The following is a 23,022-nucleotide window of genomic DNA, read 5'->3' on the forward strand; positions in this document are numbered from 1 at the left end:
AGATTTTTTTTTTCTTTTTCCTGGTATGCTCCTGCAATGGTTCCTGAAGCAAAAATCCTCAGAGTGATTCTCCACACATTGTTCCATCCTTCCAAGTGGGAGTTGAACATCAGCCCTGTCTCTTATCTGGCATCCTCCCTCTCTTTCAATAAGCTTTATTATGATGATGATTTTGAATTCCTTTTCTGGCATGTCATTTATTTTTTTTGTTGGAATCTGTTGTTGGAGAATTGTGTTCCTTTGGAGGTGTCACATTTTCTTGCATTTTTATGTTTCTTGTGTTTTTATGACAATATCTATGCATCTGGTGTAATAGTCACTTTTTTTTTTAGGGAGGAAGGCAGGAAGGGAGGAAAGGGGGAAGGGAGGGAGGAAGGAAGGGAGGGAGGGAGGGAGAGAAGGGAAGGAAGGAAATCGAGCAATGAGAGAGACATTGCTGACCTGGATCTAGAGGACTACAAGTTGATTTCTTTTTTTTCTTTTTTTGAGAGAAGGAAAGAAAAAAAAGGAGTGAAGGAGAGGAAGAAAGAGGAAGAAAAAGAGGGAGAGAGAAGGGAAATGTTGCTTTATTCTAAAAAAAATGAGTATTAATAATGGCCAATCAATGTTTCATTTAAACCTATGAGTAGGTGTGATGTGGTATTGACAAGAATGTATATTTTGTGTATTTAAAGTGGAGAGCTCTATAAATATTTATTAAGTTTACTTGTTCCAGATCTGAGTTTGAGTTCTTGATATCCTTATTAATTTTCTGTCTCATTGAGTCTAAGTCTCTTTATAGGTCTTATGTATCTGGGTGTTAGGATTATTAGCTCTTCTTGTTGCATTGATCCTTTTACCACTATATCTTTGTTGCTTTAAGATCTATTTTATCAGATACAAGAATTGCAACTCCTGCTTTTTATTTATTCATTTATTTTTGCTCTCCATTTGGTTGGTAAATCTTTCTCCATCCCGTTGTTTGAGTCTTTGTGTATCCTTGCAAGTGAAATGGGTCTGGATGTGACATGCCATTGGGTTTTGGCTGTATCTTTTGATTGGGGGATTTAGTCAATTTAAATTTAAGATTACTGCCATTTGATGTTAACTGGCTGTTTTATCCATTCGTTGATGTAAATTCTTCTTTATGTTGATGCTCTTTACTTTTTGGTATATTTTTAGAAAGGCTAATACTGGTTGTTTCTTTCTGTGTGTAATGCTTCTTTCAGAAGCTCTTGTAAAGCAGGCCTGGTGGTAATAAAATCTCTGAGTACTTGCTTGTTCATAAAAGATTTTATTTTTCCTTCAGTTGTGAAGCATAGTTTGGCTGGATATGAAATTCTGGGCTGAAAGTTCTGTTCTTTAAGGATGTTGAATATTGGCCCCCACTCTCTTCTGGCTTGTAGAGTTTCTGCTGAGAGATCTGCTGTAAGTCTGATAGGCTTCCCTTTGTAATTAACCTGACCTTTCTCTCTGGCTGCCCTTAGTAATTTCTTCTTCGTTTCAACCCTGGTGAATCTAACGATTATGTGCCTTGGGGTTGCTCTTCTTGAGGAATATCTTTGTGGTGTTCTCTGTATTACCTGGGGTTGAATATTGTCCTGATTTGCTAGTTTAGGAAAATTTTCCTGAAGAATATCCTGAAGAATATTTTCCAGCTTGGATTCATTCTCTCCGTCACACTCAGGTACACCTATGAAACGTAAATTTGGTCTTTTCACATAGTTCCACATTTCTTGGAGACTTTGCTCATTCCTTTTTATCCTTTTTTCTCTAATCTTGTCTTCTCGTTTTATTTCATTAAGTTGGACTTCTACCTCTGATATCCTTTCTTCTGCTTCAACAATTCGAGTGTTTAAACCTGTGCATACTTCTCAGAGTTCCTGTATTGTATTCTTCAGTGTCATTAATTCACTTATATTCCTCTCTAAGTTGTCTATTCTCATTAGGATTTTGTCAAACCTTTTTTCAAAGTTCTTAGTTTCTTTACATTGGGCTACAACATGTTCTTTTAACTCACAGAAGTTTCTTATTATCCATCTTTGGAAGCCTGATTCTGTTAATGGATGCGCTCATTCTCGATCAAGCCTTGTTCCCTTGTTGATGAGGAACTGTGATCCTCTTTAGAGGGAGAGGCGTTCTGATTTTGTGTATTCTCAGCCTTTTTACCCTGGTTTCTTCCCATCATTATAAATTTATCTACCTGTCATCTTTGTAATTACCAACTTTCAAATTAGGTCTCTGAGTGGACGTCCAAGTTGTTAATTCCCAGGGCCGAAATATGAGCAACCCACTGCACTGGCCAAAACAGCGGCATTAAGACTGATGGTGCTTTTCTGCCCAGGAATCTCCAGTCTGACTTCCTTCTTGAGTCTGTAATAGGCGACTCTTCCTTCCCAGAGCTCCAAACCTCGGTCAGAAGGGGAACCAGTGCCGTTTACTCTGCACCAAGAGCTGCTGCGCCAAGGTGCCAGCACAACCGCTGCACTGGCCTCAAGAGTCGCGCTGGCAACCCCTGTGGCTCCTCCAAACCTCGGTCAGAAAGGGAACCAGTCCCATTTACTCTTCACCAAGAGCTGCCGCGCCGAGGTGCTGGTGAAACCGCTGCGCCGGCCACAAGAGTCGTGCTGGCAACCCGTGGAGCTCCTCTACTGGGAATCTTCTGCTCCGTGAGCGACCAAAATTTGTCTGAAAGTGTGGCGTCCTCTCATTGTCTGAGCTTTCGCTGGGAGCAATCCCGAGATGTTAGCGATCGGCCATCTTGGATTGTTCCAATAGTCACTTCTTCTAATTTTTGAATTGACTTTCATACGGAAAGACTTCTTCCTACCTATGGATCTATAGTGTTAGTTGGGTAAGGCGCTTTAGCTTTGATTCTGGGAACATGCAGTAATTGTCTCTCCATATGATTTCTTGGCTGTAATAAGTATCAGTGGTGTCTGTGAATTCCTTAGTGACTTAAACTGCAGTTGTTATTGGAGGCTGTGGTGAGGCTTTGCTGGGGATGGGCGGGCTAGTCCTCAGGCCTCAGTGGTGGCAGCAGTAGACTGAGCCTGCCTGTCCGTGGGCCCCTAGGTGGCATATATGAGCACTGGTATTAGCAGGTGCAGGCAGACCAATCTTTGAACCTCCAAGTGGCTTGCTCAGGTGCTAGCAGTGGCCATGATGAGTGGGTCTTCAGGTTTCTGAGTGGCATGCATGGGGTTGGCAATAGCATTAATGATGGTAGACCAGCCCTCTGGCTCCTAAGCAGCATCCATAGGGCACTAGTTGTGGCAGTAGTAAACTGGGTAGCCCCATCCTTAGTATCCCAGGAGGAGTATGTGTACGCTGCAGATGCTAGTAGTGGTGGGTAGGGTGGGTCAGTCTCCAAGTTCATGGATGAGGTATGCAGGTGCCAACAGGCTGTACAGGCTTTTCCTCAGGAACCTAGTATGAGTGGGTAGAAGCTGATCGCAGGCAGAGTAAGTTGATCCCCAGGCCCCAGCAATGCACAGAAGCGCTGGTGGGCATGATTCCAGATAGTCAAGCCTGTCATCAGCCTCCCAATGGTGGGCACAAGCACAGACTGTGGTGGTCAGGGATGCTCAGTTCTCCATCCCTGGAGTCAATGTCTGTTGGTGCCAGCAGGGTGGGTGGGCCTGTCCTCAGGTCCAATGAGGGTTTGCATGGGTTTCTGTGACAGGGGGCAGGGCAGCTCATGAGGGTGTTTCTTTTTTCTTTTCATTATACAATGCTATTCCCATAAAAATAAAGGTCTTTAAAAATTGTTATTGGGATTTTTTTGCTATTGCTATTAATATACTCAGATTGACAATTAGTGGTTTAGGTCACTTGGTATCACTTTTTTTGTTTTTTTCTAAGACAGGATCTCACTCTGTTGCCTAGGCTGAAGTGCAGTGGCTCGATCATAGGTCACTGTAGCCTTGACTTCCCGGGTGCAAGTGATCCTCTCACCTCAGCCTCCTGAGTATATGGGACCTCAGGCATGCACCACCATAAACAGATCATTTTTTCATTTGTAGAAGTAAGATGTCACTATGTTCCCCAAACTGGTCTTAAACACCTAGGCTCAAGCAATCCTCCTGTCTTGGCCTCCCAAAGTGATGGCATTACACGTGTGAGCTGCTGCCCCTGTATTAAATAGTGTCTATTTATGGTATCATATATTATATCACATATTATAAATCTAATTGTTGTCTTTCATGTAGATAGCAGTTAGCCTTCTAAAATTCTGGCTTTCATTCTTCAACTCTCTTGAGTAAAATAAGCATTTAGTACCTCCCACATATAACCCTTTTAAAATTTATGCCAGAGGAGATACATGTGTGTATACAAGTCACCAGCCTTATTGATCTCAGAGTCTTATGAGAAGATATAGCATGCACAGGAAAACTTCTAATACAAAAGAGCAACTGGTATTGAATGAAGTTATTATGCCAGTTAAGCAACTGCCATGAGTGGGCACAAGATTTATTCATTGAGCACATAAGTATTGTGCTTGGTTGTTTTTTATGCCTGTGGATCCTTATAAGTCTAGGGCAAGGGACAGCCAATAATTATATCTAATATTTAACTGTGAGATATAAACAGACCTCAGAGAAAACAAGAACGAGATCAGCTTTGCCCAGAAGTCTTTATGGAGGAGGTGACATTCTGAGAGAGGGGATGCTTCATGGAGGTGGAGGCATTTGGGGCGCTTTCAGAATCAGCTAGATTTTGACCAGTAGAGAAAAGGTGAAGACGGAATGAACAAAGATATGAAAATGAGAATGCAGAGGACACATTCTAAAAATAAGTGATCCATTTGGCAAAAGCATAAGAAGCAGGGAGTAAATAGGGATTAAAGTTTGATTAGAGGGCTGGCACTACAGCAAGTAGCATTGTAAACATTAGGTGAGGCACTCAGATTTCATGTCATTCACACTAACACTGGTGCCACATTCTCTGGTACTTGTGTCTGTATAAGTCAGGCAATTAATTGCATGCACTATGCAGTTATGATGGCCTAGGACTTTTTTTTTTTTTTTTCAGAGTCTTGGTCTATTGCCCAGGCTGGAATGCAGTGGGATAATCCAAGCTCACTGCAGCCTCTATCTCCCAGGTTCAAGTAATTTTCCTGCCTCAGCCTCCTGAGTAGCTGGAATTATAGGCGGCCACCACCACTCCTGGCTAATTTTTGTGATTTTAGAAGAGACGGGGTTTCACTATGTTGGCCAGGCTGGTATCGACTCCTGACCTCAGGTGATCCGCCCACCTATGCCTGGGATTACAAGCAAAAGCCACCGCGCCTGGTGGGGACTTTTTGTTTCTAGCCACTTTAAGTTAGCCTGCCTAAAATTTCTTTTGAGAAATAGCATTTTGAAAACAATGTAAGAAATTCATGCTTATTGTAGAAGATACTGGAAAATGGAGGGAAAAGAATTTTTAAAAATCAGAATTCCACCACCTTAACATAACCACTATTGATTTTATTTGTTTTTTTTTTCTTTTCATATTCTTCCTTCTCTGTTTTTCTTTTGTTAAACCTAGAATAATGGTCTCTGTACAGTTACACATCCTGATATTTTTTCACCTGTCCCACTTTGAATATTTTCCTATGGCAGAAGAGTTTCTTTGAAAACATAGTATGATATCACAGGAGTACAACATAAATCATTTAGCTGATTTCCTGATGGTGAGCAGGTAGAGTGCCTCTACTTGTTTGCTATACTGAATAAGTCTTGTTAGTGGACAGTAGCCCCCACTTATATTGAACACTCTTCCAAACCCTTTGCATGTGAACTCATTTCATTCTTGCAATAGCATGAAGAGGTCTACTCTTTATATCTCTATTTTACAGATGGGAAAACACAGAGAGGTTGAGCAACATAGACAAGCAACTTAATAGGAAGCGGCAGAGCTTTTTGCCAAAGCTCTGTATGCTTTGGGATAAATGGGTCCAAAAACATAAATATTAAGGCTGTTGATACATATTTGGAATGGTTTTAGAAAAAGATATGGCTCTTCTTACATTCCTAAAAGATTCTAATGTTTAGTTGGGAAATGAATGTATAGCCTAGTCAGCAAATATATACTGGTGGCTGTTTTCTGGAGGCTTTTGTTTATATGAATGATGAATGTACTGGAAGGTCCTGCCAAGAAGCTGCTTCTCCCAGATCTTCGTACAGAGAGTAATGTGACTATGAGCACGTGGTTCTGGGATTTAGACCTGCATTGCTTTGTATATTTAGCAGTGGACTGCATTTGTACAGCTTTGCTGGTGTGAGCTCTGCTTTACTTCCAGAGCCAGTGGGTTTTTATCAAGTGAAGCATCTTACCTGCACCAGCATTCCATCCTTTAGCTAATTTAGTTGTGTAGCAAATCTACTGTGCATCAAAGTGTCAGTTGCGGATTCTTTGGCAGAAGGAAAATCTGTTTATGTTTCAGTAAAACCAACACTGAAAGCTCTTTCTATTCCTATGTCCTGTGAGAGCTTGATTCACAATGCCCTTGTTATTGCCCCTTCATAAAACATTGAGTAGAAAGGAGCCTTCTTAGGACAGAGGAAACGTATTCCTTTTTTATTTTTTAACAAAAAAAGAACCTCTGAGAATCCTTTCCCCTACGATGTGGTCAAAACTAAACCAAGCTATGGCGTGTCACACATAAGCTTGTGTCCCTCCATCCGTAACAGTGCCGCTGGGCTCAAGGGAAAGAATACTGTTTGTGGAATGAATCCATTTATCACGTAAATAACCCCAAGCAGGGAAGGCAGCTTAAGCTTCCATAAGGCTTAGCAAAATCTTCTCATATGAGAACTAGCAAAGATTTTGAAGATACAAAATATCAGGGTCCATTTTGAAAGCTGGGGCAGTAGCAGAGGGGATGTTGAGAGTCCTAGTGTATGAAGGGTGGGTCAACCGAGGTGCAGTCCAAAGTCCTTGAGTAAACAGAGGCTAGGGGCAGAGGAGAGAAAGCACCTGAGGCAACCCCTGTTTTTCTTTGGTTCAGGCCAGAGAGTGGGTATTTGTCTATAGCTACCCCACCTCACTGTCCTCCCATCACACTCCCCTACCTCCCACCAAAAAGAAAAAAAAATAGAAACTTTTGAACCCATGCGGGGATTTCACAATCATGTATTTTTTTTCTTGGTAATGTTCTGCTTTGACATAATAACAAATCTGTTTATGTTTGCAAAGGATTAGCTATGGACCCTGCTTCTGGAGCAAAACTCAGACAAGGATTAAGCAAATCTTCTAAAAAAGATTAACTCCTAGAAGCCAGGTAAGAAAAAAAATATCACCGTTAATCCAGATGTTGCTGACCAGTTAATGACTTTTAAGAGAATGGATGCATAGGAGGCAGACTGAAGAAACATTTGGGCAAACTCTGAGTTGTTAACAAAATGAACTGACTTGAAACTGACTCTTCTGTTAAACATACAGTTTGAAGAGGATATTCAGTTTCTGATTCATGACTTAACAGGAAAGGGAATGATCCCTCACTTTTGACCTGGAAGGTTACTGCCTTGTCCCTTTTTCTAAGCACCTTACTCTCAAAAAGCACAGTCCCCTGAGAGTGTGAATTGTTTGCAAAATAATTAAAACTCTAAAGAACCGTATGTTGTTATTTAGCATTCTCAATGTGGGAACAATGACTTTCTAAAATAAACGCCTCTTCTGCTTTCAGACGGGCTCCCTGAAACCCATCAGCCTGGATGGCTGCATACCCGGGAATGCCACCTAAGGGGAAGGAACGTAGATGTGATGTCTGTTTATACACCCTTGATTCTTCTTGAAAAATCACTTAGAACAAGTAAAAGTAAAACTAGCTTCAAATTTTTATTTACTCCCTTTGAAATTTTCAAAACAAAACCGCTAAGCACATTGATCTGTATAATGCATTATTCAAATTCACTTGAAGGTTTTTAACTGGACATTTGATGGGTTTTTAAAGACAATGTTGCTTTGACATTAGAATCTTTTTAGTAGACTAGTAATTGGAGAACTAACATTATTTACTTACTAGGAAAATCTTTTTTTAACTAGCTTCATTTTGCATATATTGGCATCTAGTATTGTAGTTATGATGCTTATTCTAAATGTTTATGTATATACTGTGTAGAATTGTCTTACATATACCAGTCACACAGACCATGTTTGGGGGAAACACTGGAGGAGAAATTTTCCATCATGTGGAAAGAATGTTCTCAGTGGCCTCAAGCCATTTATTTATCATGGCTAAATCAGAAGCCATCTGTTCACTTCTTTAGCATTGATTTATACAGAGCTCTGCTCTGTTGGGAAGTGACTCTTCCTTCTCTTTGCAGTCTTTTTTTTTTTTTGGAGACAGGATCTCACTCTGTCACCCTAGTTGGAGTGCAGTGGCGCGATCTCGGCTCAAGCAATACCTCCCATCTCAACCTCCCAGGTAGCTGGGAACACACAGGCTTGCACTACCACAACCGGCTAATTTTAAAAATATTTTTGGTAGACATGGGGTTTCGCTGTCAGCCAGGCTAGTCTTGAACTCTTGTGCTCAAGCCATCTGCCTACCTTGGCCTCCCAAAGGGCTGGGATTACCAGCATGAGCCACTGTGCCCAGCCTCTTTGCAATCTTAAGGGTCAATAGACCTCTTTTTGTAGAGTCAGTTATACTTAACTCGTACTTTTAAATTCAGTAACTTTTTCTTAACTTCATAAAATTTTAATTAGAACAATTAAACCATTTATTTCTGTCCAAATTTAAGTAGAGTTCCTGAAATTCTTATGGTCTATTTTGGGGACTAAACTCCAAATGCTATGTTCTGTGTTCAAGAAAATCAAGTATGTGTTGTGGAACTGACAGGAGACAGTAGTAAGCCTTGTAAAAGTATCTGTGGGAGCTTCTAGAAATGGATCTTGGGAGGTTTTAGTTGAGATGAGCCACTCCTCTTTCCCCTTGTGCCCTAGGAGATTGCTTTCCATCTGAGAACAAAGAGAGAGGGAATATGGGAACTGACTTAAACATCCCAGAGCAGTGGACTCCTTCTAATGGAATAATTTGTATCACTTTGTCTCATTTCCTCCCCACAGGTTCCACTGTAGTTTAAAGACCCAAGTCTGACTGGCAGCTGGGTCTCATAGATTAAGCTTCCTTCTCAGCACCAACCCTGGGTAGCTGTTTGCCCCTTACACGGTCATCGGCATCATTGTCCAGGACTGTGAGTGGGTCAGGCCTTCTCACATTTGGCCAATGGGCTTCTTGGATAGACAGACAAACTTGTCTTTCCTTTCTTTACCTACCCTCACCCTATTTTGGGGTAAAACAAGAAGAAACAGGTGTGTCAGATATAAGGGGCATAATACTTTGAGGAAATCCCAATAAGAAATACGTAAATTTCTAGTTTGGCTAGAAATTAATGGTAAACACCATGTAAAAGTGGATCATCGTAGCCCAAATTAGACTAAACTCCTCTGGTAGACATATTCTAATCTATACATTCGAAATAAAATGTGTCACATTAAAGGATTTAAAATAGTGTTTTTAGAAATAAGATCTTAATCCTGTGAATTTAACTGAAGCATATAAACTTCTATCTTAACTCATAACTATTTTACTCAAGAAAAGTAAAGTTCTTAATAGATGATGCTCAGTAGAGGTCAGAACAGTAGTTTCCGTGGGGGAAGTAATGACCAGGAGGGGGCGTGAGGGAGCCAGCTCGGAGCCGGAAGTGTTTTCTATCTTGATCTGAGTGTATGCAGTTCATGTTGACACAGGTGGAGCTGTATGAGAAATTAATTAGTCAAGCCAAATTGCAAGATTTGAAAACTTTATTAAATGCAAGATATATGTTTATGGAAAAAGAAAGCCTCTAAAAACAAAAGACAATGGAGCTTTAAAAAAGGTTAGGTGTTACATCTTTAAAACTCGTTAATAAGATAGCAAATTAAAGAGATTATAGTTACATTGTAAAACATAATCTTCTTTGAATAAAAGCTAATAATGACTTAAACTGATGAATTACAAAATCACTTATTTATTGGTGATTAAAAACAATACTTAAGAACTTACACAGCTTGAGTAGTAGTTTAAGCTAGACAGAGCAAAGAAAATTCTTAATATATATATATTTTTAATTCCAGTAATATTTTCTTAAATTCCTGTTAAAAATATAATCAATATTAAAGTCAGCAAAATCCTTTGACTGACGCCTGGATTATTTTACCACTTAACCTGGTTACACAGTGATTTTTTTTTTTCTGTCAGATGTAACTGACAACCAGTTTAGTCTTTAAGATAAATGAAGTGATAACTCACATTGCAGCATCTTGTGAAAAATATTCAGACTACATTTAAAATGCTTCTGTAAAATGGAGAACTCTATTGCTCCACAAGAAATTGTATATGCAAAACTACAGGTTGGCTATGATAATAGTAACTAAACTACATCCAACCCTGAAGGTAGAAAAATCCCTGAAAAGAAATACACAGCCTAGTTATAATATGCCATATAAAGGTTATTTTCTTATTTTTAAAATTCTCCCAATTTGGAGAAATCCAAACCTTTCCATAGTTCCCTTACTAGGCAGTGCCACATAAAGTTATTTAGTTAACATTATGATGAGCATGGCTTACGATAAATTCCATATGACAAACACTTATATATAGCAGCCGTCATTTTGGATGTTGGTTATGACAATATTTGCAGTTTGATTACAGAACACGCATTCGTTAAATTTGGTACAAAGCATGAACACTCAAGACAGATTGGCACAATACATGCAGTTTGAGAATTCTCTCATCTCAAGCCAGTCATCACTGAATAAGCCACAGTCCCAGTCCCGTTTTCCAAATCTTTCTTATGTTGTAACTGACATATAAGAGGCTTCCCAAAACAACTTCCAGAATACGAAAAATACACTTTTAAAATCAGTTATCTGAATGCATGATGGAAATGAGGCAGGATAGCAGAGCCAGTGCCAGCTGAGAACACATGGGGGATAGGGGGCAGGGGGAGCTGACCCAGGCTCACAGTGCCCACAGCAATTTGGGGTTCCTGCTGCTGCTGCCCCAGACAGCTTAATCTGTGGGGCAGAGATTCCCCAGGCCCCAGGGGGAGAGTGCTATTCCCAAAGGTATTTTGGGTAGCAGGAGGGGCCAGCTGCCAGAAGCTCAACAATGGGGACAGGTCCAGAGAGGCAGGTATTGTTAGGTTCACAGCATCTGCAGGCAGCTCCTTGGGCAGGCTTACTTTACCAGCATTGCCCTTAGCCAGATCAAAACCTGGGTTGAGCTTTTGAGGTGACTGAGGCTCTTGCAGAGGCAAGTCCTCAAACAAACTGATATTGCAAAAACCTTTAGTATCTGCCTTGAGGGGCAGGCTTGCAAGTGGGGCATATGAGGTAGAAGTGGTGTTGTACTTGTGATTGGGAAGGGGTGGTGGAGGAGAGCCAGGGGCTACAGAGGGATGGATGGAGGCCAGGGACTCTGGCAGCGGCTGCATAGGCTGGGCAGCTTGTTCTGGGGGCCCAAAGGTGAGGCTGTGGACCTCAGGTGGCAAGCTACTTGCAAACCCGTTCTGGGCAGAAGCTCCTAAAGAGAAAGGAGACAAGGCAGCAGCCTTCAGTTGGAATGAAGGCGAGATGGTATGGAAGGGGCTCAGAAGCTCTCCGTTCTGCAGGCTCTCTTTCATCAGCTCCTGTGAGTGGGTCTTCTTGGTATGCCGGGTGAGGTGATCCTTGCGCCCAAATCTCTGGGCACAGAACTGGCACAGGAAGTCCTTGCATCCTGTGTGGACCACCAAGTGGCGTCGCACATCCTTCCGGGTGTAGAAGCATCTTTCGCAGTGGTCGCATTGGTGCTTCTTTTCCTTGGTTCCACTAGGGGGCTTCTCTTCTGCATGGGATTTGAGGTGATCCAGCAGCACCTCGGTGCTCCCTAGCTCCAGGGCACAGACCCCACAGGTGAGGTCGCCACTGCTGGCCGCATGGAGGGCCAGGTGCCTCTTATAGCCCAGCAGGGTGTGATACTTCTTCCCACACTCATCACACCCATAGGCCATTTTGTTGGGGTCGTGGGTCTGGAGGTGGTTTTTCAGGTGGTCTTTCCGGTTGAATGTCTTCCCACAGTAAACGCACCGGTGAGACTTCTGAGGAGAATGGGTTGCCATGTGCCTAGAAGCAGAAGGAGAAATTCGCAATAGAGAGCTGTTTTAAGGGATGAAGAAAGGTGTAGAAACACTATTATATCAAAGTGTTAATAGTTTTCTCTGGGTCTTGGTATCATTTTCAAAATTCTTTTCTATATTTTCCAAATATATAAACTTTCATGATTAAAAAAAGCAAGCCATATTAAAGACACATGCATCTTTTGCACCTATAAAACGTTTTTGGAGACAGGATCTCACTCTTTCACCCACGCCGGAGTGCAGTGGTGCATCATGGCTCACTGCTGCTTCATCCTCCTGAGCTCAAGCAAGCTTCCCACCTTCGCCTCTCAAGTAGCTGGGGCAACAGGCACACACCATCAGGCCTGGCTAATTTTTTTTTCCATTCCTTAATTTTTTTGTAGAGACAATGTCTCAATATGCCTATGCTAGTCTCAAACTCCTGGGCTCAACTGATCCTCCCGCCTTGGCCTCCCAAAGTGTTGAGATTACAGACACAAGTCACTGTGCCTGACCAGAATATTCTTTAAGAGAACATGTTTTCTTAATGTATACAGATTTCTAAACAAAGTGTGCAAGTATTTAAAAATATGTGACCATGAAAAATCTTTTTCAGAAAGGGGTTAAAGGGGTCTTTTATATACTTTGGAAATTCAAGTGACTCAATTTGCCTGCTACCCAGAACCGCGTAATGCCCCAGTTTCAGGTTATTGTTTCTAGTTCTGATGTTTCTGTTGATTGAGACAAAAAGTTCAGGCCATGGACATATAACTCTTAGGAGGCTCTTTAAAAATGCATCCTTAAGAAAAGTGTCTAATAGGACCCCGAACGTCAGTCCACTGCCTGTGCTGTCAGCCTCAGCCTCTGCCCACCATGAGATCTCACCACTGTCTTGATTTCCTTCATCAATGCTTGCCTATCAGCTCTCATCTCCAATGTTACTGCTGGTCTCCATTACCTCAAATTTTCCCTCTAAGACACCTTCAACTCACTTCTTGAAGGTCACTGGTAATTTAATTGACAAAATTAAAACAAACTTTTTTCTTTAACTACTAAGCTGCTACTCATAAGAGCTGTAAGTTTTTCTTCAACAAGGACTTCAGGGACAAGTAGTCTGTCTAGTGAATTTGGAATTTCAAAGTAGCTCTTTTATATTTGTAAAGCAGAAATTAGTCACGGAAAGCCATCACAATTCCATCTCTTTCATAGTTCCACTGACCTGCTAACATCTAAACTCAGTGTTGGCTTTTAACAACTCAGTGGGGGCTGGGCACAGTGGCTCACACCTGTAATCCCAGCACTTTGGGAGGCGGAGGCAGGCAGATCACAAGGTCGGGAGATTGAGACCATCCTGGCTAACACGGTGAAACCCCATCTCTACTAAAAATACAAAAAGTTAGCCAGGCATGGTAGCACACACCTGAAGTCCCAGCTACTCGGGAGGCTGAGGCAGGAGAATCACTCTGGGAGGTGGAGTTTGCAGGTCTGCAGTGAGCCGAGATCGTGCCACTGCACTCCAGCCTGGGCGACAGAGTGAGACTCTGTCTCAAAAAACAAAAACAAAAAACAAAAAACTCAGTGGTGTTAAGGAAACCCCGAGTTTGTCATCCTTAAGCTCTAAAAAGGTTCATTTTAATAACTAAAACACCAAGCACTGTATGTTAGTATCTCCTATAAAACAGAATCCTTAATTACTACTTGTAGCTTCATATCCTTCAGGTCAGTTACCTCCTTTAGGGGTTTGGTCCTAAGAGGCTAAAGCTTGTCCTAACTGACAATTTAAGTGCAGTCCTACACTGTGAGCTTTTACACTAGACACTACAGAATTTCTAAGAACTCATTCCATAAAAGAGATAGGATCTCCTTAAGACAGTATGTTTAAGTCAAAAGTATATTAATTATACCTTTCAGCCAACATCTGCCCTATACTGTTTATTCCTGCTCCTTTTGTGGAGCCAGAATTGGTGAGGGGTCTACATTAGCCGCTGTTGGGTGGAGGCCCCCACTAAGAGGCCTACTGGAAGCCAGTGCCAAAAATATAAAGCTGATCTGGATCAAACTGTCATTTTCTTTAAAATAAAGTAAAACCTCATACCTCCCTGCTCTCTCTCTTCAAAAAAAAAAAAGTCTGCTGTGTGAATTCCTTCCCTTCCCTCCAAGACACCATGGCTTGTTTGCACATAACATGATAATATGGTGGGTGCCGTAAGGCAGGGACAGGAACCAATACAATGGGCATCTGAGAAACCAGATTGTGCTGATGTCGCCACATTCTAGGTCTATCTAAATAAATGCACAGGTTGGAGAAAGGGTTTCAGAGCATGTTAGAGAGTGAATAGCCATGTTGTTCTAAGTAAATAAATATGAGGGGGGCTGGCTTACACACTTGGTATTTGAACCTTTTCTTTGGCCCAGTACTGGTGAATGAGACCCCACAGCTAGGGGTCAGTTTGTGCCTCTCTCTTTCCTTTTAATATAGAGGATTTTCATCTGATTTGATTTCATTGATCACAAATGGGTAGATCAGTACAGGTTAATGGCTCTGCACCTGGTTTATTTCCTGTCCTAGACCCATACTACCTATAAGTGGGACACAGGCTGACACCCCAATAGTATTTGAGCAAGACCACTGCCTTCCAAACTTCACTAGCTGCCCCCGCCCCTCACCCCACTTCTGAATTTCTTGACTCTTTCCCTTGCCTGGCATCTACTTCTTTCCCTTTTAATTTATCCCTTTCTTACTTATACAACAATCCTGATCTAGAATATTCTCATCTTATAGCTGAAATGACTTCAATGACTTGTTTCTTTCCCTCAAATTTTTTGTCTTACCTTATAACCCATGAAAACAGCTCTAGTATGTCCTAGAGTCATTACCCAATGTCCTTGGGTATCGTCTGGATCACGGTCAGTGATCTCAGAATTCTTTAGGGGTTGATTCTTCACATTAGGAATTCCAACCTTGCCAAATCATCTTTTCTTGCCTGTTGTTGTCTCTATCTAACTGGTTTCATTATCTGCTGTACTGGGACGACATTCTGTTTTCTGGTTATGCAAGTCAGTTATTTTCTCCTTCAACCTCTGCTTATAAAATAGAGCTTATGTTGCAACTGATAGCAAACGGGATGGAATGCTGCCCCATCATCATTTTTCTTAAAGCAAATCCGGAAGCATCCTGCCATCTCACACTCTTCCATTCCTTTATGATATTACTGCTTCAGGCAAGAGAGGTAAGAAATGTTGGGGGCTGGGGAAGTGAAGGTGGTTCTTAAGTGCCCTGACTGCTTCCCTTTTTTGCCTCTCTTTATGCCCTTAACTGAACAAGCCATTTTCCTTGCTCAGAACAACTATGTTCTAAACATGACTTAAGACTTCTTTTTCAGTGCAGCTTACCATAGTAAATTATTTCTCAGAACATGCGGGGGACTGACTCTACTGCCGTCCTACCCAAATAAACGTACTCAAGTCCTGCGATCCACCCTACACTTTTCATACACATGTCCAGCATGTGTATATGAAAAGTCAGCCTTCAGTATACACAGGTTTCACATCCTGCAAACACTGTACTTTCAATCTGCACTTGGTCAATAAAAAATTCATATATAAGCGGACCTATGCAGCTCAAACTCATGTTGTTCAAGGGTCAACTGTAATCTCAACAGTTCTAATTCTTCTTTTCTAAACATTTATCCTTCTTTGTGTTTCGGTCTTTATCCACAGTTTTAGTGTCCTCACTGTGGCTCAGGTGCAGCCAGGGGTGCCCTCGTGTTTGGGTAAGGATGCTTACCCCACGCACACGCAAGAAGCTTCATGCAAAACACGGAGCCTTGCAACAAAATCATGCATGTGATAGGCACTCAATACTTCTACTTGTGACAGCTGAAGGGGGGCCCATGTACAGAGGACACTTGAATTTTAAAATATCTAAGCATTTACAGGCTAATTTTTAAAACCAACTTATTATATTTCATTATGCATCACAGTGGTATTCTTAAGGGCCAGGAGCATAATTTGTATCTTTTCAAGTCTTTCAAGTGCCTTCCTCCAGGGTCACTCCAAGATTTAATAATGTGGTCTGTGGTACTACCACTCAGATGGAAAGTCTCACTTGCTAAAACCTGGCTCTCTCCAGGCATTTGTAGGACAAAGTTGAAACTTTTTTATTTCATAAAATTAAAGGCAAATGGTGCATTTCCCTTCATCAAGTATCAAACTCAGCAGGTGTGAGTGGGCGCTCTGTGTGTGTGGCTCTGAGTGAACACAGACACAACACACACCATGCTCATTACCAGTCCCAGAACGCTGCAGCGCAGCCACTGCGTGTACATGGAGTCTTTCCTGTGATAGTGAAAAGATCCCCTGGGGGCAGAAACTACACCTACTGTATTCATTTCCCTCATGAAAGCAGGTACCTAACAGGCATTCAATAAATAATTCAGATTAAATGTAATTTTTTTTTCAAGACTCAAAAATAGTGGTTTTTCTCCTTTCATGTGCCATGGATGCCTTTAAAACTGATGAGATGCACCTGCTCTGCCCCTGCATACCCATCTGAACTCCACTTACTAGGGTGGCTTTCCACCCACGCTGAGAAACTGTGCTCCAAAAACTAACACCTGGGTTGTCTCCTCCCAGCTGCACTCTCAGGACCTGGCCCAGCCCCTTGCATTTCATCTCTAGACTCTGACAGCAGGTTTCAAATCAACCTACGTGCCACTTCCTCGAATTATCAGAGTCCTCTGTCTAGAATACTAAACGAATCATATTACCTCACTACTTACACACCTGAATGAGACAAACCGTCTCAGAGGTGAGGCCTGCTATACATGGCTTCCTTCCTGCCTGCACATTGAGCCTCGCCTGCTCCTCCTTGGGGTAGTACCCTCGGTACATGGGTGCTTTAAGGCCAAGACTTATGGCTTTCCCAGAACCTCTGCTCCACCTCCTCCTCTTTCATTGTGTCATAGGTTAAGATTGCCCCCATCTGAGAAGCCTTCCCAAGTTTCTTCAAGCAGTGAGAACAACTTCTTCCACCTGTATAGCTCTGTCAAAGCACTGAGGTTGCATTTTAATTGTTTTCCTATTTCTCCAGCCATGGGGAGAGGCCTGGTACATTGTAGGTGCATAAGAAATCTCTGTTGAAATAATGAACTGACACTGCGCAACAATACTGTCACATACAACCACAGGAATCACGGGATGCAGCTTTAAAGAATCCCTCAAAAGCTAAAATGCATCCGTATCCCAGGTCCCTTTCCCCTTGCATCACGTGGTCTGGGAGCTAGAAAAGCCATTCAAATATACTTGTAAAAGTGCATACCTTTGCTAAAGCCTCTCACCTCATCAATTTATATCTGGAAACAAAGGCTTTGCCACAATCAGGCTGCAAACACTTGTACGGCCGCTCCCTGGAGTGGGAATAATTGTGAATCGTGAACTTCTCCAGGGTGAGGAAGGTCTTGCCACATAATTGGCAGGGGAACGTGGCCATGGGCTTTGCTTCTCACAACTTTCTTTTCAGATGTGCTGAGCAAACGCTGTGCCATTTAAGCACAAACAGAAGGATGGTGCTGGCACATCAGCAGAGCCCCTGCAGCTGAACTCCCGACCACAGGAGAGGCAGCATCGTGGACCTGGTTCTACCCAGACATGGGCCTCTCAGCTGTCACTAGCTTTGTTTCCTGCTTTCACACATCCCAGTTTATATGCAGTCTCAAGCTTGGGAAAGAAAGTCTGAGGCACAGGTGCAATTCAGGAGCAGAAAGGTAATGAGCATCACTAGAGCTGGGACATGTCGTGGGTCCCCGGATTGCTGTGGAGAGAGAGAGAAGAGGAACAGTTTTCTTGGATTAGCCATTTGAAAACAATGATTTTCCTCCCTGACCACTTCAGAATCAACTAACCACAATCAACGCGTTCCTTTAAATGGTGCTCATGGAACACAATTCTTGCTGCGAGAGGACTTTCTACCTATCAGTCTACACATCTGGCTTCTCAGAGGATAAGGAATCATAGCACCGATGGCCAGTAGAGCACACTTTCCCTCTGATAAGGACAGTTCTTTCCACCGATCCAGTATTATCTATTTCAGGTCACTGACCAAAGGAGAAGGAAAAAAAAAAAACTTCCCTCCTCAGTGTGTTCAAGTGTTTTTACTGGTCCCTAAACGAAAATCACCCACGCTTATTCAAACCATGGGTTCTTCCTCTTCGCTCATTGTTAGCATAACATTAGTTGCTTATCACACCTGTTTAAACTTCCAGAGGATAAGAAATAATTTGTATATACCCAAGTTAATTTGTTTGTAAGATTACTCTGCAGAAGGGCTGATGTAAACACAATGTGGGTAAAGCTAGTCTAGTCTAGTTGCACTGATGTGATGAGGAGGGAAAACATTCCCAGGGCACAAAGCTGGTAGCTCAGGAACCAGCTCAGGCCACATTCAGATTGGTAGGCACTATCCTTTAGTCAGTTTTACTAATCTCTTCTCCTTTGTTTATGGACCTTTCTTCATTCCCCTGGCCCTACCCCGGAGAGCTCATTCGGCTACCCACTGGTAGGCCACTTCCAGGAGGTGGGCCTACTGCCTCCTCAAACCCAACTTGCCTCCAACCCAAATCATCATCACCCTTCTGACTTAGCCAGAGTCACCAAAACCAAAGTTCTTCTTTTTCTACCAACCGGCCACCGTTGGAGGAACCTGAAGTGTCTGAGGCTGCATCATGAATAATACTCCACTTACAAGGGTGGCTTTCCACCCACGCTGAGAAACTGTGTTCCAAAAACTTATACTAGGAGACGTCTCCTCCTAGCTTCACTCTCAGGACTTGGACCAGCGCCCCACATTTCCTCCCTGGCCTCTGACAGCAGGTTCCAAATCAGCCTACCTGGAGTCATTCTCAGGTGGGTAAATGCTCACCTTTCAAGTGCTAATACTTTAAAAAAATTAAGAGTACTGTATGCTTAGGTGAAGGACACTTGAGTAGCTTTTGCCCACAGGCCAGCATTTGCTGAGCTCTGCCAGTAAGCAGGGCACTCACGGTAAACTGCCCAATCGTGACGAGTCTTTAAAGCCTTCCCTGCTCCTTGCAGTCACTCATTTATTGCCATGTCTCTAGAGCTGCTCTGTACTGTTAAAAGTTAATTTTTACTTACCTTTTTGGTTACTTATCAGAAAGTATGAGTCTAACGAGACGCAGCTTTATTGTAGTAACAGTTTAAGCCTGTTTAAATATAGCATTACACAGCACATACACATAAGCAAACACATATTCTTTTTCTAAGCAGCAAATATTACAGGAAACTTGTAGGGTTCCTCATCTTGTGCTGTAGATGTGTTCAGTGTCTGAACAGAGTTCACAGTACCAAGCAAATACCTCTCACCATCCTGCCCCACCTACTTGGAAACTTGAAAGCTGACTTAGGCACTTTCGGTCAGCACTAATCCAAACCAGGGGACACACAAGTGTCCTCAGCCAGCTCATTGGCACCAAACCTTCTTTCTGATGGCATTGAGTCTAGCAGCATGCACGACCACCGCAATTAACTGTGATTTTAACTGATTACCTGTCCTGACTCTGCCCAAACCCCTTTCCCCCAACCCCTGGTTCCCTTCCAGTATTCCAGTTCACACCTGAGGCATCCTCAACAGCCCCGGTCACAAACAAAATAGCTCCTTCTAGGAATTCTATTCCGCCTGCCGAATTTACTCTGCTAGATATCACAATCTGTTCTACTTCTCATCCAGCTGAAGTCTGGCCATAATACCAGCCCAGCTCTAAAACACATTCATTCACTTGGAAAGGCTCTGTGTTCTTTCCACGTCTATTAAAAAAGACCAACACACACACAGTACGAAGTTTGAAAATCCATCATCTTCTCCTTCCCTTTATAGCTGAACTCAGGACGGCACTCGTCCCACTCGTCCTTTCAGAGAAGGAGCTGGTTTGGTGGGGAGGGTTTTGTATTTCATCTGCTTAACTCCCTGCATAGACACTGTTTTTCAACTTATCTCAGTAAACTGATACCCCCAACTCTTGCTTTATGAGATGACCAGTATGTCCAATAGAACTTTCTGCAACGATGGAAGTGTCACATATGTGATGGCTACTGAATACTCAAAACATGCCTCTGAGAAACTGAAATTTTTACTTTATTTAACTTTAATTTAAATTGCCACATCGAGCCAGTGGCTGCTGTCCTGGATGGCACAGGCAGAGTCTTGGTTTCTCCATCAAAAGAGATGAAGGCAAGGTTGTGCTTTGGACACAACTGTGCTACTGATTCAGCCTCAGGTGTTTACCCTGAAGCTGTAACTCCAGTCACTTGTTCTATGAATCCAGTGGAAAGATTCCCCAGTTCAAATTCCAGCTTACCCACGTTAACTATGTCCTGAGTTTCCGTTTCCTCATGTGATAGTTACCTTATGTATGTAAACAGACTGCTGGAACAATCGACTGGGACAAAATGGATCTGAAAGCACACTGAATCTAAACAAACACCCTAAAAATATGCAGCATTCATGAAACACTGGGATTGAAAGTACTATAGATCCATGTGTCAATGTACAGCTTATGTTTAACCATTTAGCTATGGGTATAACGGGAAAGAGACACATTCTTTCCCTGTGGATACTACACCATATCGATGATCATACTGGAAGGAAGTGGCAGCGTGGAAAAGCGTGCAGAAAGGACACAAGGTGGCAAGTAAAAAGCCTGCATTTTTTCTCTCTCAGCAGATGCAAACCTTGACTAATTGCTTACCAAACACACTAGGAGTACAAAGAAAAAATTAAAAATACTCAATTGAAAAAATTGCCTTTGGCACTGAATGAAATTTTCCAGATCTCTTTCCAGCCACTTCTTCCCTAGGTTCAAAAGGCCAGCAGTCATGGACCTCACCCATACCTACATTTCCCTTGAGCCTTCAAAGATGAAGGGGACAATCAGAGCTTTAGACATGGCCCTGGTTTATTTCAAGGTGAGGCACATTTCCTTCAACTTCAGGTTTCCCTTCAAAAAACAAAGCCTCTCATTTTTATGCTTATTTCATGATATCTTTTCCTAAGGCTTTATCTTGAGCTCCAGGTCTGTGAGTTTTTGGTTTTTGTTTGTTTGTTTGTTTTTTGAGACAGAGTTTCACTGTTCTTGCCCAGGCTGGAGTGCAATGGTACAATCTCAGCTCACTGCAACCTCCACCTCCTGGGTTCAAATGATCCTCCTGCCTCAGCCTCCCGAGTAGCAGGGATTACAAGCATCCACCACCACATCCAGTTAATTTTCTGTATTTTTAATAGAGACAGGGTTTCACCGTGTTGACCAGGTTGGTCTTGAACTCCAGACCTCAAGTGATCTACCTGCCTTGGCCTCCCAAAGTGCTGGGATTACAGGCTTGAGCCACTGTGCCCGGCCCCAGGTCTGTGTTTTTAATATACTAAGCCTAACACTAAGTGCAAAGATGGTCCTCAGGACCATCTGTTATATGATAGTGAATATTCTTAAATTTCTTCAGAAAGTCCTTAATGAACTCAAATTCATAGTAATCTTTATCACCATAACTATATATTTCTTCAATATGGGCCTTAGAATACAAATATTTGTTTTCATGATATAATAATAAGCTTCTGTAAAAATAAGAGCATCTTCCCCAACAGGCAATAAACTCTGTGGCTGAGGATCAACGCTTAGCTATTGAAAAAAAAAACAACTGTATGTTTATATATAACATCCCTCATTACCATGCACTCCATCAGTTCTGGCTGTTTACTGATGATTCTAATCTTTGGTTGAAACCCAATGCACTTTCTGGCCATCATCTTTAAAACAACTATGACAACTTTATATTATCTGGCAAACTACCAGTGATCCTAACAGAACCGACAGAGCGATGGTCCTGATGAGAGTCAGTCTGTTCTATGACTTGACATAGAGATTGCATTTAAGTCTTAAATACAGTGCTGAACTTCAACACCTGTCACCCTGGAGAGATAGTAAGTCTTACCCCCAAAACATCTCAGGACATAATTTTCAGTCCCCTTGATTCTAAAAATACTGAGTGAGTGATACGGATCTGTGAGGATGCCAAAGAAGGCTTGTGCCATCTGCCTCATTCTGCTCATGTTGATTATTTTGGGGATGGGAGAGGAGCACACTGGAAGAAGAACACATATATATATGGTAACAGCTAGGAAAGACTGTGCTCCCAGGGGACTGGGGCATACTATGGTGGAGGGGGAGTCAGACACAAGTGTAGTTCCAGGACTTCCCCAATGCTGCGTAACAGAATCAGCTGATGGAGCACAACTTTTTTACGACATTCTTAAAATAAACCAGGACTTCTGGCTTCAATATCCACTGTCCTCATTGACACAACACAAGGACCATTTCTGAGATGAAATTGAATTTCCACTTTTGGTCTTCTAACATGGGTGTTTTTCTCAATATCAGAGACTGAATTCTGTTAACGCAGTGACTAAGCTCTTACTTTCTAAGAAATGAGGCTTAAGATAACCAAGAAAGGCAAAGTGAAATATTTCTCTAATATTCAGAGAGAAAATTGAGAAAGCTGTCCAGATGACTATGCCACAGCTTTGGAACATCAAATCTGCATCTTAGCCAGAACATCTGAAAAGTGACAGGCTGTGTTCTGTTTACAAATAGTGTAATATCTGGCTAAAGATGGCCAATTGCACAAAAACATGTGGCTTCAGTCTCTCTAAAAATACTACTCAAACAGCAACAGTGGGATTTTTCTAAAACACAGCCTAATAGAAAAGGGTGAAAACAACAAATTGTGGAAACTGAAAACAGGGAAACAAGCAGTGACCAATGTAGCCATCCTAAGAAAGCTAAAGTTTAAGCCAGCAATAAGAGGCAACAAAACAACATGATATAGCCCGCAGCATCTACCA

At 42.1% G+C, this 23,022-nt stretch overlaps 2 protein-coding genes across 30 annotated transcripts in view; one reads left to right on the plus strand and one right to left on the minus strand.

Annotated features, from left to right (window-relative positions):
* ZC2HC1B (zinc finger C2HC-type containing 1B) overlaps positions 1-23,022 on the plus strand; it is an 81,695-nt gene that overhangs the window by 49,164 nt on the left and 9,509 nt on the right. Inside the window, exons 7-8 of one of the 2 annotated variants that reach the window (XM_002747080.6) lie at positions 7,162-7,246; positions 7,652-10,148. In XM_002747080.6, coding sequence (XP_002747126.3) covers positions 7,162-7,232 — 71 coding nt within the window. In that variant the 3' untranslated portion in view covers positions 7,233-7,246; positions 7,652-10,148. Of the gene's footprint in view, positions 1-7,161; positions 7,247-7,651; positions 10,149-23,022 lie in introns of those variants that run through there. The other variant, XM_035296910.3, reaches the window with a different exon arrangement.
* The window catches only part of PLAGL1 (PLAG1 like zinc finger 1), a 130,509-nt gene continuing 117,243 nt past the window's right edge, over positions 9,757-23,022 (minus strand). For 17 of the 28 annotated variants that reach the window (XM_078370218.1, XM_078370227.1, XM_078370217.1 and 14 more), the window contains 2 exons: positions 17,450-17,922; positions 9,757-12,117 (listed from right to left, as the gene is read on the minus strand). In XM_078370218.1, coding sequence (XP_078226344.1) covers positions 10,878-12,117; positions 17,450-17,601 — 1,392 coding nt within the window. In that variant the 5' untranslated portion in view covers positions 17,602-17,922 and the 3' untranslated portion in view covers positions 9,757-10,877. Of the gene's footprint in view, positions 12,118-13,530; positions 13,656-17,449; positions 17,923-23,022 lie in introns of those variants that run through there. The other 11 variants (XM_078370240.1, XM_078370238.1, XM_078370236.1 and 8 more) reach the window with 2 other exon arrangements.

The sequence above is a fragment of the Callithrix jacchus genome, chromosome 4, assembly GCF_049354715.1.
Source record: "Callithrix jacchus isolate 240 chromosome 4, calJac240_pri, whole genome shotgun sequence".
Classification (NCBI taxonomy): Eukaryota; Metazoa; Chordata; class Mammalia; order Primates; family Cebidae; genus Callithrix; species Callithrix jacchus.